Source organism: Perissodus microlepis, chromosome 17, assembly GCF_051167445.1.
Source record: "Perissodus microlepis isolate ML-2025 ecotype Zambia chromosome 17, ASM5116744v1, whole genome shotgun sequence".
Lineage (NCBI taxonomy): Eukaryota > Metazoa > Chordata > Actinopteri > Cichliformes > Cichlidae > Perissodus > Perissodus microlepis.
In genome coordinates, this window is record NC_140477.1 from 35,854,333 (window position 1) to 35,870,091 (window position 15,759).

Genomic DNA, 15,759 nt, shown 5'->3' on the forward strand with positions numbered 1-15,759 from the left:
GGCAGTGGTACATAATGAAGAAGAAGGACTACCGCCAAATTCTTTAACTTCAGCTCAAGTCAATAGTTGGGTGGTGTTTTCCTAGAGGACAATGATCCCATCAAAAGTGTTTTTGGAATGAGCAAAGCAGGCTAGCATTAGGTTTCTGGAATAGCCTGGTCAACTCATTGTCATTGGTAAATGGATTGGTTCTTATATAGTGCTTTTCTACTATACCTGAGGACTCAAACCACTTTATACAATCTGCAGCAGATTTTTCAAGTTCTTTATATCTAACATAAACACACATTCATACTCCCATAGAAGCATCAGAGAGCAGCTTGGGGTTCTCTTGCAAGGATTCCAAGGATATCTGGCATGCAGACTGGAGCATCCAGGGATCAAAGCACTAACTTTCCAATTAGTAGATGAGCTGCTCTACCTCCAGAGCTACAGCCACCCCTTGTTCGGAGACTGATGAAATCCTTCACGGGCACAATGAAGAAGGAAGCATTTACATACACAAAAAGAGAGAAGGAATGTGTCAGGATGCTGTGGGATTTGGAAGGGAAAATGCTAGCCTACAAGTCCTTTTATCTCTGCTAAGCTGTAGGCACCACAGTAGCTTGTGTTCAGCATTCTTTACTTATGACACAGCTGTGTCGGCACACAGCCAAATGTCGGGCTGTGAGGGGTGGAAGACCTACACACCAACCATCCATCAGTTTACTACCAAGTCTGTTATGGTATCCACCACATCACTGGTGAACCAGTAAGAGTTCAACTGAATTCTGTTTTATTTATATAGTGACCAGTTCACAAGAACCGTTGCGTCAAGGAACTTTAGATTCTATCAAAAGAGTCTAAATATTAGAAAGAAAACCCCAACAATGAGGAGGAGGTGAACCAGTTTTTTCCATGTTATTTATCTTTGGTCCTTCTGTGTTTTGTTGTTATTTTGCTAATAAATTAATAAACACCAAATCAACACATTTATATATTTTTATTTATATTTCAGGAGGATTTTATTATTTATCTTCATTTAGGAGAAAGTCAGGCCTGATAATGCCTTGCACATAAAAAAAAGATTCTCCAGAGAGTCTGGAATATAGCTGGTTTGTTTACAGCTTATTTATTTTATTTACCATCTGATCAGTACATGGTGCTATCATGTACTATCAGATGCTTGAGATGGTTTTAAACATGGAAAAATTGGATCAATGCATCCTGTCAGAAAAAGAGACAAGAGAAAGATTTAAATGTTATTTCTACACTAAAGAGAAGCAATATGAGAGAAATTTGATCTTTGTTTCTAGTTAAAATTTTAATTGAAAATAAAATATCATGTCACATCTGCTACTAGCTGTGTTTGAAAGTGTACAATAAACCTGATGATACAAACTCCCAAGAAGTCCGCAGTTGTTTTCTGAGGATAGGGAAGCAATTTGGAACTTATCTCAAAAACAGCTGAAAACCTATGTGTCTGTCACAATAAACAAAGCAGTGTTGGCTCAATATATTTTATGTATTGATCTGTTGTGCACTGAATTACTCAGCAACTGAAAAAGCCTGAGGCACTGAGGCATATTGTTACAGTGATCTTTAACAATCTAATGTTTTCTTTCCTTGTTTGTTTAGAGATTTCTAGAAAACTTGTTTCATCATAATTCTTGTTAGTCAGATCTAAAATAAAATAGCATTGTTTAGAATTGCAATGTGCAATGCCTGTGGGTGTCATCGTTTCATAAACACTATTGTTGAGATGAGGCAATAGCAAAAGTGGCCAGCAGGTGTCACTGTGGAGAAAGGCGCCCAATTGTTCTGGAAACTCGATGCAACTCCAGCACAACTGCTTCAAACGTTTCAGTGTTTCACAAAACACTGCTTTGTCCATCACTAGGGAACACACAAGGACATGTTAGCAGACACTCTGACAGGGAACAGGGAAACTACAACTATATACAAACACAAATATGCACTCTGGGGACAATCAAGAGAGCAGACCATAAGAGGATTGTGGATTTGTGTTATCTGGGCATTTTCACATTTTTCTGTTCCAGGTGCTGTATGTTTGTTTTTCTTTGTGCTATATCCTTTTATTATGTTTTCTCCTATTTTCTCCCCCCTTCCTTTTTTCTGCCTGTCAGCTTAGTCACTGTCATACTACACATATACTGTAATAACTGAAATTACAGTAATGGTTCTCTCCATCTCCTTAAACAATAATAGAAATGAATAAATACACAGATAAACATACCACACAAACAAGAGGAGACCTCATCTTGGAAAAGCAAAACTACATTTGGCACAACATCACATTAGGAGTTTAATTTTGTTTGCAAAAGCTGCCAAACGAGAATTAGGATTTTTTTTTTTTAAAGCAATGTGGTAAAAAATAACTAGTGGTGAAACAAGGTGGGCAGGAGCCAGGATAAGCTTTCAGGTGAGCAGCTCAAGCGAACACCAGTGTGAGTGGATCCCATTGATTGATACATGAGCTGCTAGTTAATATATCAGAAGGTCACACAGGCATCTGCCAGCTAGAAGTGATCTCAGTGAGTATGCAGCTTAACAGAACAAGAGAAATAACAAAACTCGGCACACAATAGTAATCAAAACTAAACTAAAAACTCAGTAACTGGAAATCTCAAAGTGAGCTGCAAGCAACCCAAAGGTGAGTTAGAAATCATCACCATGTAGTTTGCAAAAAGCATAATCCCAAGATGACTGAAGCAGACAACTTTGTCCCCTTGGCTGTGCCTGAAATCCACAAAACCTATGAACAGAGCTCTCAGTGCAGTTGTAAAGGGAAAAATATAAGTTTACAATGTTTGGTAAGTGTGACCAGGATGAAAGCAGCATTGTTCCTCCTAAATATTCAAACTCATGATGTCATGGATCAGCTTCATATCTTGTGCATTAGGACTAGTGGTGCAACGGATCACGGTTGATCCGTAATCCGAACCGATCCCACTCCACGGTTCGGCACGCACGTGATCCGAAGATTCGAAAAAGAAGAAAAAAAAGTATGTGTATGGGTATGCGGTATTTAAGCATAACCTTTTAACCTTTCCTGCCCAGTCCGACCGGGCTAAAGCTATTACAAAAGCTACTGGGGTGTTTAGCTGCAGACGGGAGGCCGTATGATGAACGTGCTTGAGCCACGCTACGCGTCCACTTTAGTGGCAAGATCGTTCCAGGCATGTATGAGCAGGAAAAGATTTAAGTTATGGCTGAACTGTCCCAGACATCTTCTGTTGCCCAACTACAAATGGGTGGACCTCCAGGGCAACGGAAAGCTACGTGACCGTGACCGCTCATTATGTCACAGCGGAGTGCCATATGAGCGGTATGTATTATTGTAGGGTCTACCTTATAATATAAAGCGCCTTGTGGCGACTGTTGTTGTGATTTGACGCTGTATAAATGAAACTGAATTGAATTGAATTGAGTGGTAGATGCAAAGCCCTATACTGCCCTATATTGTACCATAATTTGTTTTTATATAATTTCGTGGAATAAGTATTGAGTTGAATGTTTTTAACAGGCAAAAAATACTTCACTAAGTAAATAAGTAAATGCTAAATTTTTGTCTTTTTTCTTTTTTTGTTGATCCAAAAAATTGATCCGATCCGTGACTTAAAACCGTGATCCGATCCAAACCGTGAGATTTCTGATCCGTTGCACCACTAATTAGGACCCAAATGCAGGACTCAGACTCAGTGAACTCAAAACTTAGTCCAAAACATTGGCAGAGCAGGAACTCCAAGTGTCCAGGACAAGCGACAGAGGTGACTCAGACAATACATACAAGCACTGGATAACAAGGGGAACGATAACAGGTAACTAACATAACTAACATAAAACATCAGGAGGAAGTTATATGTAACACAAGACACAGAGAACAATCGCTGTCAAAATAAAACAGGAAGTAAAATACAACTAAACTTGGGGACCAAGATCAACTTGACAGAGGAGAAATGGACACACGAAAACAGAGAAACAAGACTGGAACACAAAAAGGGACTAACTAAATACTACCTAGCAGACACCCAACCCAAAAATAACCTAAGATGAAGGATTGCTGACAGATATAATAAACAACACAAAGGAAGATATAAGCACTGCAACCAATGTTGCAAAAAACAAAGCAAAACAGGAAACAAGACTAAAACACATCACATCACTGGCCTGATTATCAAAGCCAAAAGGAATCATAAGCCTACCCTTAAACATGAAGTGACACATCACTTCATGTTTAAGGGTTTGTAAATGAAGCATGGCAGACCCGACAACATATTCGCACTTTTCAGCACGCTTTATTACAGTTTCCGTTTCTTGCAACTCTCGGCTGCAGCTTTTCAGCTGTCAGCCACACACAAAACCAACAACAACAACTTCAGTCAGGACCGAGTACAGACAGGGCAGGCGTGACGAGCTGATCCGGCGCCACAGACTACGCCCCGCCACACGGTGGTTTCACGCCATCAAATTAAGCCATTGCTGAAAAGCATTTTAGCAAAAGGTTACAAAACCATTTGATGTATACATCAATATATATGAGGTAAGAAGCAAAGCTCCTTCAATCAGTAGTCAGTCTGAAGAGTGACTGCTCTGGCCGCCCTGTTACATCTCATAGGACGACTATTATAAAAACTACGAGGTAGAGAGCCGACTTCGTAACTGTGCATTTCTTTGTGTACATGTGTGTCAATAGTCAGCTGTTAGCATGGCAGCTGTACCCACAGGGATGTGGTGACAATGATGTTACTGAGGGGGGAGGGAGTTCCCAGAGAAACGGCAGCTCAGAGGTATCCGTGCAGTCGCTGTGCATCCATAATAGGGCTGCCACAAACGATTATTTTGATAGTCGACTAGTCACCGATTATTTTTGCGATTAGTCGACTAATCAGATCCATTGAACGTAAAACGTACAGCTTATTGCACCAGCATGCATCTGCTCTTATAACTATCATTAGCTTACAGCTTTAAGTGTTTAAGGTATGTGCTAACTAAAAATAAAGACAAGATGATAGTTTATTGAATTTTAATGACATTTGCAGATTGTTTCGGTGGAATTTAATAAACTCAGCCGTCTGCTCCTTGCTATCTAAAATATAACAGGACACTGGAGTAAATTCTCGAGCATCTCACACTTCTGATAATCAGCTGTCTGCTTGACGTTTATTCAGCTGTGTAAAAACTATAACTTTAATCTCAGCCAAACTGATTTACTCAGGAACAAATAAAATACTGAAAAAAGCCAAACAATAACATTTTTAAGTTATCTAAGTGACTTATATATCATGTTTAACCTGAGTAGCGAAAGACGGCGGTGGGTTTGAAAACGATTTGCCGGGAGTCCGGTGTTCTCACGGCTCTAGTGAGCCTTGCCCCCGGCTAGCTATCGAGCTAGTGGGTAACAGACGTCTCCGAAAACGTCGGAGCGCTTTTGAAAATATGCGGTGTCTTGATAAACTGAGCAGATATTTGAGGTTTACACAGCTACATTCTCACCTGAAAATATGTTAAACGTTTATTTTGTGACCCAGAAGACCCTCGGAAGACGTGTCAGTGGGATTAAGGAGGTCCTCGAAGTATTCCTTCCACCGCCCGACAATTTTCTCAGTCGAAGTCAGCAGCGCTCCACTAGCACTATTACACAGTGCAGGCAGAGCACCGCTTTCCCCTCCTGAGACGCCTGACGGTTTGCCAGAATCTCTTCGAGGCAGTCCGAAAGTCTTTTTCCATGGCCTCACCGAACTCCTCCCACACCCGAGTTTTTTCTTCAGCCACTGCCCGAGCCACATTCTGCTTGGCCTGTCGGTACCTCTCAGCTGCCTCCGAAGTCCCACAGGCTAACCAAGCCCAATAGGACTCCTTCTTCAGCCTGGTGGCTCCCTTCACCTCTGGTGTCCACCATTTGGTTTGGGGATTACCACCACGACAGGCACCGACCACCTTGCGGCCCCAGCTCAATGCAGCAGCTTCGGCAATGGAGACGCTGAACATGGTCCATTCAGACTCAATGTCCCCAGTCTCCCTCGGAATGCTGTTGAAGCTCTGCCGGAGGTGTACGTTGAAGATCTCACGGACTGGGGCCTCTGCTAGGCGTTCCCAGCACACTGCGCGTTTAGGTGCACCGTAGTGACTGTCCAGCGTCCTCCCCCGCCACCTGATCCAACTCACCACCAGGTGGTGATCAGTTGACAGCTCAGCCCCTCTCTTTACCCGAGTGTCCAGAACATATGGTCGCAGGTCTGGTGATACGATTACAAAATCGATCATCGACCTGCAGCCTAGAGCGTCCTGGTGTCTAGTTTCTTTATTGCTTTAAATAGTCTAAACTAATTTTAATCCACCAATAAAACTACTTCTCAAGAAAGGAGTAAACAAGGTTGTGTTTTGCTTGCTAAGAAATTACTACGTTTTTTTAAAAATGCATATATAAAAACAATTTTAAAGATACATACTTGGGAGCAGAACCAATGGGTGTGGTGCTCTGACCCGAAAATACGAAACATAAATCGGATAGTCCCGAGAGACAGACTAAGATATTGTTGGTTTGGGTCTCTTTGTGATATATATTGATGTAGCGTAATTTTTCCAACAGTGTGCTATTAGGTCAGCCTGCTGTATCTAAAGCTTCTCCCAGTTAGGCATAAGCATCTGGAATTTGTTTAACCATATATCTTTAAGATGAACCACAATCATATTAGTCATGCACAACAAAGCCCTATTATGTGGAATGTTGGTCTTAGTGACAGCACCAACATCCCAAAGAAATTGCCTGGTTCTGCCGGAGGTTTCTTCCTGTTAAAAGGGAGTTTTTCCTTCCCACTGTCACCAAAGTGCTTGCTCATAGGGGGTCATATGATTGTTGGGTTTTTCTCTGTATGTATTATTGTAGGGTCTACCTTACAATATAAAGCCCCTTGAGGCCACTGTTGTTGTGATTTGGTGCTGTATAAATGAAATTGAATTGAAAATTCCATCTGAGCCTTCAAAGCACAATGACACAATGGCTCCGTTAAAACCTAGAGTACTGTGAGCGTCCTGAGGCTTAATAAGGCTTTACCTGGAAAAGACATTATAGAAAAAATGGAGCCATGATAACAACAGACACAGACAAAGACATGTTTGTTCAAAAGACCGGTGAAAAACAGCTGGTGTGTGAGAGAGTGTGTGTGCTCTCAGTGGGTAAAGTGTATATCTATCTTTGTGCTGCCTTGACACTAACCTTCGAACTACACTGGAGCATAGAGACACAGCTCACTGGAGCGCCCAATGCAAATATGCATTCTGGTTGAAACTCCTAGAAATGACTGAAAAACATCTGTACACAAGGGATTCAACACGATATTCTGCTTTCCGTGCCACAGATGCAGCTTAGACAAAGCAAACAAACACATTTAGAACGTCCACCTGTGTTATCCATAGCACCAAGTTATATCAATCCAAAACTGAAGAAGAAAACTAAATATAAAAAACAAAACAAGACAAGACAGTTGATTTTGTGCGTGAGCCCAAGTTTTTTAAAGTCTTAAAAAATAGCCCTGATATAACTGTGATGTCGTCTGGGTGATCTAATTGCAGCCATTGAGAGTCGAAGGTTATACAACAAATTGCTTTATGGAAACACTTGAGTGAAGTTTATATTATTCATTCTGATCTTTGCAATCCACCACGTCTTGAGCGAAATATTTAGCTCTTTAGCTGCTAAGCGCTTTACTATGATTACTATACTTGTATCTGGGTCTGTAGCTTCTGGAACAATGAACTAAAAATGAAATAAAACAGGCAAAAACATTTTTTAGGCTAGTTTTTAGTGGTTTCATCTCTTTCTGTGACAGTAGTCGCAGACTGGAGTGATTTTCTTCAATTTTCTCACTATTTATTTATTTTTTTTAAATCCCTGTTCATCAGCTTCTCTCCCGATCAGACTGTGTACCTATCAGATTTGACCGTTTTGTCACGTTTCACTGCTGCACTAAACAATCCAAGCCAGTCTTTCAGAAATAGCAGCTGAGTTGCTCTAATCTGCCTTGACAAGTACAGCAACACCCTAATTACATAACCTGGTGTTGCTTTAAGGGTAGGAGAGAGGGCTTTATTTGTATGTGACTGAATGTGGCTCGAGCTCAATCACACAGATTGAAACACAGTTAACTACGAGGTAATGATGTGATGATGGAGGAGATTTTGGCTGTTGGGGAATTTATGTGGGCTGTGAAATAATAGGACAATCCATCAAGGTACTTATGCTAACAATGTGGGATTAGCAGGGTTTACCAATCATCTGTATTTAACATCCTAAGATTAATAGAGACAGCTGATAGAAGCTGTAGTTTTACATCAGACAATATCAAGGTCAAAGAATGATTTCAAACTGGTACCAGTTATGGTAGATCAAATTTCACAACAGAAAAGATAGACAGAGAGAGAATATGACATGAACTGCTTATCTGAGAGAGGTCATGCTTTTGTTTATTCAGCCTTATCACACAGACCAGAGGTCAGTAGATGAGTTGGAGCTCATTCTCTGAAAAATCAAAGTCCAATTCGGCTAGTAAAAGGATCAGGACACACACACACACACACACACACACACACACACACACACACACACACACTGTGGATTGACAAATGAGAGGATGCAGTTTTCACCCTAGAAAACTCTCTTACCCACCTAAGACCCAAACTCTTTCATGGTGTGCACTTTTAATTTCGCTTTGCTATTTGGGCTGATTGGAACCTGATGAATGTAAAAACAAAAAAATTACCTGATTTTTTTTTTTAACATGTTTGTTGTTTCTGAGAAAGGATTATATAATTCTATAAGAGCAGAAGCAATCAAAAGTGACAACTTACTATCTAAAAAGCATTTAAAAAAGTCTCTGCGAGCACTGTGACCTCACAAAGGTAAAGTGAGCTCATTACACATCCCGACTGTCTCCTATGACAGGCTTTATGGTGTTTGTATAAATTCTTCCAACATTTTCTGGTATCCATGAACAAAACAGCTACAGTGAGGTGATGTCAGCAGCAGCTCTAATCCGTCATAAGGGGTCTTAGCTACCACTGGGCAGTCTATCTCAGTTATGTAAGGAGATTTACAGGCACTCTGCCATAACACCACACTCTGCAGTTACCGTGATCAAGTTTATCAGAGCCAATACTGCCTGTATATGTCCCCTGGCTGTATTATGCTGGAGCATTATATTTAAAATCAATGAAAACTAATTTGGACTCATTAGTCAAAGCTTAGCTTTCAGTGTACTCTGTTCAGCCTTTTTTTAGTTAGCTCCTCCCAGTAGCTTCTGTTTAAATTGTGGCTGTTGATTTTTCTTTCATTGCTAACTTATTTTTCTGTCAAAAGTGATAGGATGACACACACACACACACACACACACACACACACACACACACACACACACATATGTGAATCAGTTGATGAGTAAACTTGTAAACTTGTAGCTTTTTCCCATGGTTTTGGTTTGTTTCCACACAGAGAAAAACCCAAGTGAACTCCAAGCGAACCAAAATGCGTCGCTAGAAACCACGTGAGAATGTTCAGCCTGCTCATTGGCCCGAAGTGTCTGGGGAGGTAGTAACAACAGTAAATACAGGAAGAAGATGCTGAGTTCTATCAGAGAACATAGAGAATTTCCATTTATTTCACACGTAAATTGTAAATGCATGGGTGCTTCTGCCAACAACCATTGCAGTCTCTCTCTGCAGCTTCCCTTTTAACTCTTCAGGCTCGTGCATGTTTATTCCATAATTAAATGCAGCCGCTCTGAACAGCTGCAATCAAAGAACAAAACCTCAAGCCTCTATACAAAATGAGCAACAGAAAAAAAAGTCAGTGGAGCTGACTCATCATGGTCATGTCCAACTACAACTGTTGCAGAAATCTACAAGAAACTATCTTTTCGGCTTTCACTGCCTCTTTTGTCTCTTTAAGGTCATGTTGAGACAGAACATATGGCGCTTGGGGTTAGAGGTCACTTCAAGGGAGGGGCTATGAGATGGTTGTTCAGGCCTTTCAGGAGCAACTGCTCACTTTGGTTTAAGAGACTGAGAGGGGTTTGCGAAGGGATATTACGGCAACAGCTCCCAGCATCCTTTGAGGTTGGCAGGCCCCGCTGACTCCCACAAGCAGGCGATCAACCATTACCACCCCCTGACTCTTAACTTTGATTAGCAGCCTCTCATCCAGGATGGGGCCCCATATCTCCTGACTCTTTGCTTGACACTCTCTTTGCTTCCCTTTTATCAATGCAGCGCTGCTCCAAACAGTAAAGGGTCATTTATACCTACGTTGTAGGCTGAATCTATGTACAGCATACACACATGGCCCATGCCATTGCCAGCATTTATATCTGTGCAGTCCAATGCAACATGCAGTTACATTTCTAGGGAAATGCACCTCACATTGTAGGATTTCAGAATGGTCTGTGGTTATGATGTGACTATAGCAAAGTTTAACACAGAATTATAAAATCCCTGTAAAACGAACAATCTAAAATGTAAAGGACTAAGAAAAAGACAGCAGCATTTTTTAAAAGTTAAATCCAACATCTGTGAGCAAGATCTGGGATCTTCTTCAACACTGAACATCCGACACAACTATGTGGCACGCGTAGAGTCGAGAGGTGACAATTATTTCATAGTTCACAATGCCATAGAATTTCATTTGTTTATCTTCATGCTACTTGGTTAAGTGAAGCAAAATTAAACAGATTATTATTCCAGGAAATCTATACGAGAGTCTGACATTATATGTTGACCCAAAAATTTAAATATAGTTAAATCACTGAGTGGGATCTAATCTGATTGAGGAGAAACACTTCAAAAGTCTACCTGAAAGCTCGATGTTAAGTATTCCACAGGTTTACCAAACAACACCTTCAATGGTTTTTGGTTTTTCTAGATAGATCTTTTTAACCAAAGGCAGAGCTTCTGCCAGCTTGAGCGAGTTTGGTGAAAGCATATGACAATAAATGAAGGAGGTACCATCAGAATGGTACATGAACTGGTTGTGATATCGTACTTTTCTACTCAAGCATTTAAAGCACTTTATACAACATGTGTCATTCACCCATTTACACACACATTCATACAAGTGCTTGTTGTTCTTTTGGGGAACATCAGAACTTTTGTCTCCATGTCAAGTGAGGCAAAAACCTCCACAGTCATTAAAAAGTCCACCTTTAGTGACAAGTTTTATAATAAGAGGATGCTGTTGGTCAAACATTGAAGAAAGCAGAGTGGAGTCAATAGCCTGAGTGTGTGTAGGGGAGTAGAGGAGGCACTGCTTAGGCCTGGCTGTGTGTTATATTACAGAGATGTGCTCAGTGTAGCCTGGAGGAAGTGTCCAAACAGATTACTCTAAAAAGCTTAACGACAGGCCGGCCATGCTGACAGAACACGAGGCAACAAACGGGGGACAGCAAAGTAAAAGAGACTGAGGCTAGAAGAGAGGAGAAGGAAGTAATGATGCGTGAAAGAAAGAAATCCACATTCAGAAAGACTCAGATCTGTAGCAAGCATGGCAAAAGTGGAGTCACTGTCCAAAAGGACAAAAACTCTGAAAGAAAAAGGAGTTAAAAATTCTATTTGAAAATGAGATCAACATTATTATTACAATACAAGAACTGCAGAGATGTTAGCAGTCATTAGCCATTATAAGTGTCTGTGCCATATAATCTGTCCATTACCCATGCACGCTATTGTTAACGTGAGTCAACAGGAGCGTCCATTACTGTTGCTAGCCCCTGTCATTAGCATACTTGTTATGTTGGCCATTATGATGCAGTCGTTGTCCTGACTGCTCTCAGGCTGCTCTGGTGCAGACAGATGGTCCAGGCCAGAGGGGAGTTTTAGCAGTTTAAATCCCATTGTGGCCTGCAGCAGCAGCCCAAAGACACTCCCACGTCACGGCTGTCCTGTAAGCCCCTGTGCTTCAATGATATTTAAACCTGCACTGGGCAGCTTCCAAGCTAGTAGCAAGGGAGGTTACTGTGCAAACACAATATTAAGAGTCATAAATGGGTATAGAATGGCCCATCGGAGAAGTAAATCTCCCCAGGGATCGATCACACAGCATCTCACAATATGACACTATCACAATGAGAGATTATTATTGAGATTTTTAACATTTTGCAATGCTGAGTATTGCAATAACATATATTTCAAATTTATCACCTTATTTCAACCGCAAATCATGTTCTCACAGTTAACTTTGTCAGTTTCTGTTGTATCCAATAAGATAAAAGTTATTTTTGCTACAAAATGAGATTCTCAGGCATATCAGCGCTGTCACTACAACCTGCCATAAATGTTGCCATAAGATGAAAGTTGAAATCACATCATATATGTTTATTCTTTTTATAGTTGAGCAAGCTTAACATAAACAGTTGAACTGGTAATGAAAACATTTTAGATACATTCCTGAAAACAGGAATGGTTATGAAAGGTTATGTAAGTGTCTTTCATAACCTGGAAGATTTAGGCTACAGGGGTCTGAAACCACCAGCTGCTTCCCCTCCACCAAGAGCGCATACCTTTCTTACATTGAGAGACAGAAGAGAGATGTGCAAGCCATGACCTCATATCTAAATCTACACATGACAGCTCTCACCCCAAAGTTAGCTTTTCAGGCTGGTCACTTTAACTCCACAATGCTGCTGACCCAAAATGCATCTGGTGTTAGAATGCACAAACTATTTTAGGGCCTGTATGACAGCCAGGATGTATTTATACCCCTGAGGCTGAGTGGTGTGGTATGGGCTGTGGGCCTGGGCTGAGACAGTGACTTCTTACAGGAGACATTTAACCAGTTAAGAAAAAGTTCCTCACCAGCTGATTGATTCTGAAGATTTCAGCTCAAGAGCAGAAGATAAGTTTGACTGCATTCATATACTCAAAAGACCCCTTTTGAAGGATGCAGGTGGATGATATCAAGGATTGCCACAATAACACAGTGGCCAATGAGCTAGGATATACTACGCTTAGGATTGGCTGGTTACCAACAACGAAACTTTTAAAAATAAGAGTGAGCATTGTCCAAGAGGACATAAATTGTGCATGATGTTATTTTCTCTGACGTATAAATTAATGAAAATATAATTAAAAATACAAACTGATACAATTACCCACACATGGACTTTATTTTTCACCAAAGTCCATGTGGGAAACACTTGTATGATAATAGACAGAAGGTACGGCCAACTCTAAAAGGAGGTTGAGGCAGGTCTACAGGAAGTTGGGTCCTCTTACTAAAACAATAAGCAGAGGGAAATAAGGCCACAGCAGCGCACAAAAAGCTGGGAGGAGGGGAGTCGCAGCCTAAAAAAAGCAAAAACAGCCTAATGTGGGTCACTCTGTTTGTTTCTGCCTCTAACTTAGGGGCAGAAGAATAAGTGGGGTGCTGAGATGCTGCCTAAGCTTGAAAAACAACCAAACAATCAATCGTTGCAACATTATCTTTGTGTACAACTGGAGATCACCAGAGACCGTGGCAGCAGATCTGATTACAGATAGTCAGAGCAGCTATTTCACACTTTTTACTATAGTTGTATTCATAAACATTTAGTTCATTTATAAGAAAAACTGATTCCATATTCTTTTCCTGATAAGATTTCTTCTTTTCACAGCCTGAGAGCCCAAACAACAGGCTATTTTATTCGACTGGGATTTTTCATGGTAATAGTTTGACAACATGATGAGGCTATACTACATCATCTTTCAGCCTTTGTTGTGTCCCAAAAGTATGTATGATGAAATTACCAAAGATACGCTATTTGAGCAGAACCAGCCTCAATGATTTGGGATGAAGGATTTCTTGAGCTGGTCCAGAGGCTCACTCTTAGAGCTGACTAACTAATCTTGTGATTTTCTTTTTTAAACAGCCCATTGGGAATCCTCACCAAGCTGGCCACTTCACCACTGATCACCTTTGATGAAGTTTAAAGCATAGGAAGCATATAATGTATCTTTGGTATAAAACTGTACCTTCCCACCACAGTAGTTTTAAGTATATTTTTAAAATACTTACTTATAAGGGTTTTTTTTAAACAAATGATGCCTTTACAGTTTGTATCGCAGCAGTGCAGCAGAGTAGCATCACTGCTGAGCAGATGGCCACAGTCAAGCAGTGTCTTTATGGAAAGCAAGGATAAGCAATTGGTTTATGAAACCCAGTGCTGGGAAGTTATTTCCCCCCTTTCAATAAAATTTTAATATACTATCTGTGTATATGTTCAGTTTTGTTTGTTCTAGATTAACTTCACTCGTTTCACTTAATCATCCAGGCTTTAAGCCAAGTCACAATGAACACATTGACTTTACAATTCGCAACTTTGCCCCAGAGGCAAAAGTTACAATCCAACTGTGATGCAATACAGCAAGCAACTCTCTTGTTGATCCACAAAGCAAAGCTTGCCACAGTGCATTTAAAAAAAAAACTCCACTCTGGCTGTTACAGAGGGAGAAAATAAAAACTGAGCCTGTGAGTGAATGCATCTGGTGACAAAGTAAACGTGCTGAAACTGAGGTTGGTGCCACTGAAGAGCAGACATCGGCTCTTCTTCAGTCACCAGGATGAAAAAGATTTCTGTGAATACACAACAGGGATCCTGCCAGCTATGTACAGGAATTACATGTCAAAAAATACATTCTGCTGTGGAGACAATATCACCATCTTAGTCCACACCTGTGGTAGTACTGAACGTAACTATGCTTTTTTTATTTTACTATTAAAACTCATACAAACAAACCGGCGAAGAACGCGTAATATATCCAAACATGGCTTTATTTTGCTGTAAAAGTTACTTAAAATGTATAATTTTAAGCCACAACAAGCATCAAACTCAAAATCGATTCATTTGGGAAACACTGACACTGAAGCTACAGAGCAGCTCTGAGACGTAGCACAGCACAGGAAGCCGAGATCAGATTATAGGATTCGGAAAAGATAGGTTACTGCTGATTTCTCAAAAGCTTATTACCTTAAATGACATTGGTTTCCGCAGCTCATATACTGTGATCAGACAGGAATGATGCATATCTTTATTCCGTTCACCTAATGTATAGACACTGCTTATTTGCACTGTAGTAACTCTTTGAAGTAACTGTTTCATTCCACTTATGTGTAAAGGTGTGTATGTGTCACTTGTGTTTTAGGGTGTTCTGAAATCTCACTATATGTTACATAAATGTATTAAATGGTTTACAATAAAAAGTCAGAGCTCTGTAGCGGTGGATGGATCGTTATAGTTAACAGCACCGTGTTAAGCGAGAGGGGACCGTTGCGGTTCCATTTGACTTTAAAACACGTTCATAACTCAACAACAGAAAAGAAGCCACATACCTGCTAACTCGTCCGGTTCAAGTCCCGTTTCTGTGTCTATTCCACAAATAACAAAGTAGTGCGCGAAGCGGCAGGGCGCCGCGGCCGACCCCGCGGAGGTCCCGCTCATCCCGGCTTCGGTGAGCTGCGCGGTCCGTTCCTAGTTCTTCAAGCGATACATCCAAGAGGAAAAGGCGGGGGGCTAAATAAAACGCTCCAGTCTTTGATAACGCTCTTCTGCTACGCGTCGTATGAGAAAATGAAACATTCGCAGTATAAGAGCTGCTTTATAAAAGTTACCTTTCAGTGACCGGAGCTTCTGTGCAGCTTCCCAACACACTACTAACTCTACGGGAGAAGAGAGCTGTGTGAATCCCCGCCTCGGCAAAGCTCGGAGGAGTCGACGACGAGGCGGGATATTCAAA

The 15,759-nt window shown here is 40.9% G+C and overlaps 1 protein-coding gene across 7 annotated transcripts in view; it reads right to left on the reverse strand.

The window, feature by feature from the left end:
* Positions 1–15,715, reverse strand: part of LOC146370015 (DENN domain-containing protein 5B-like) — a 72,550-nt gene extending 56,835 nt beyond the window's left edge. For 5 of the 7 annotated variants that reach the window (XM_084909482.1, XM_084909484.1, XM_084909483.1 and 2 more), the window contains exon 1: positions 15,356–15,715. In XM_084909482.1, the coding sequence (XP_084765608.1) occupies positions 15,356–15,464 (109 nt within the window). In that variant the 5' untranslated portion in view covers positions 15,465–15,715. The remainder of the gene's footprint in view (positions 1–15,355) is intronic. The other 2 variants (XM_084909486.1, XM_084909485.1) reach the window with 1 other exon arrangement.
* Between the last annotated feature and the right edge of the window lie 44 nt (positions 15,716–15,759).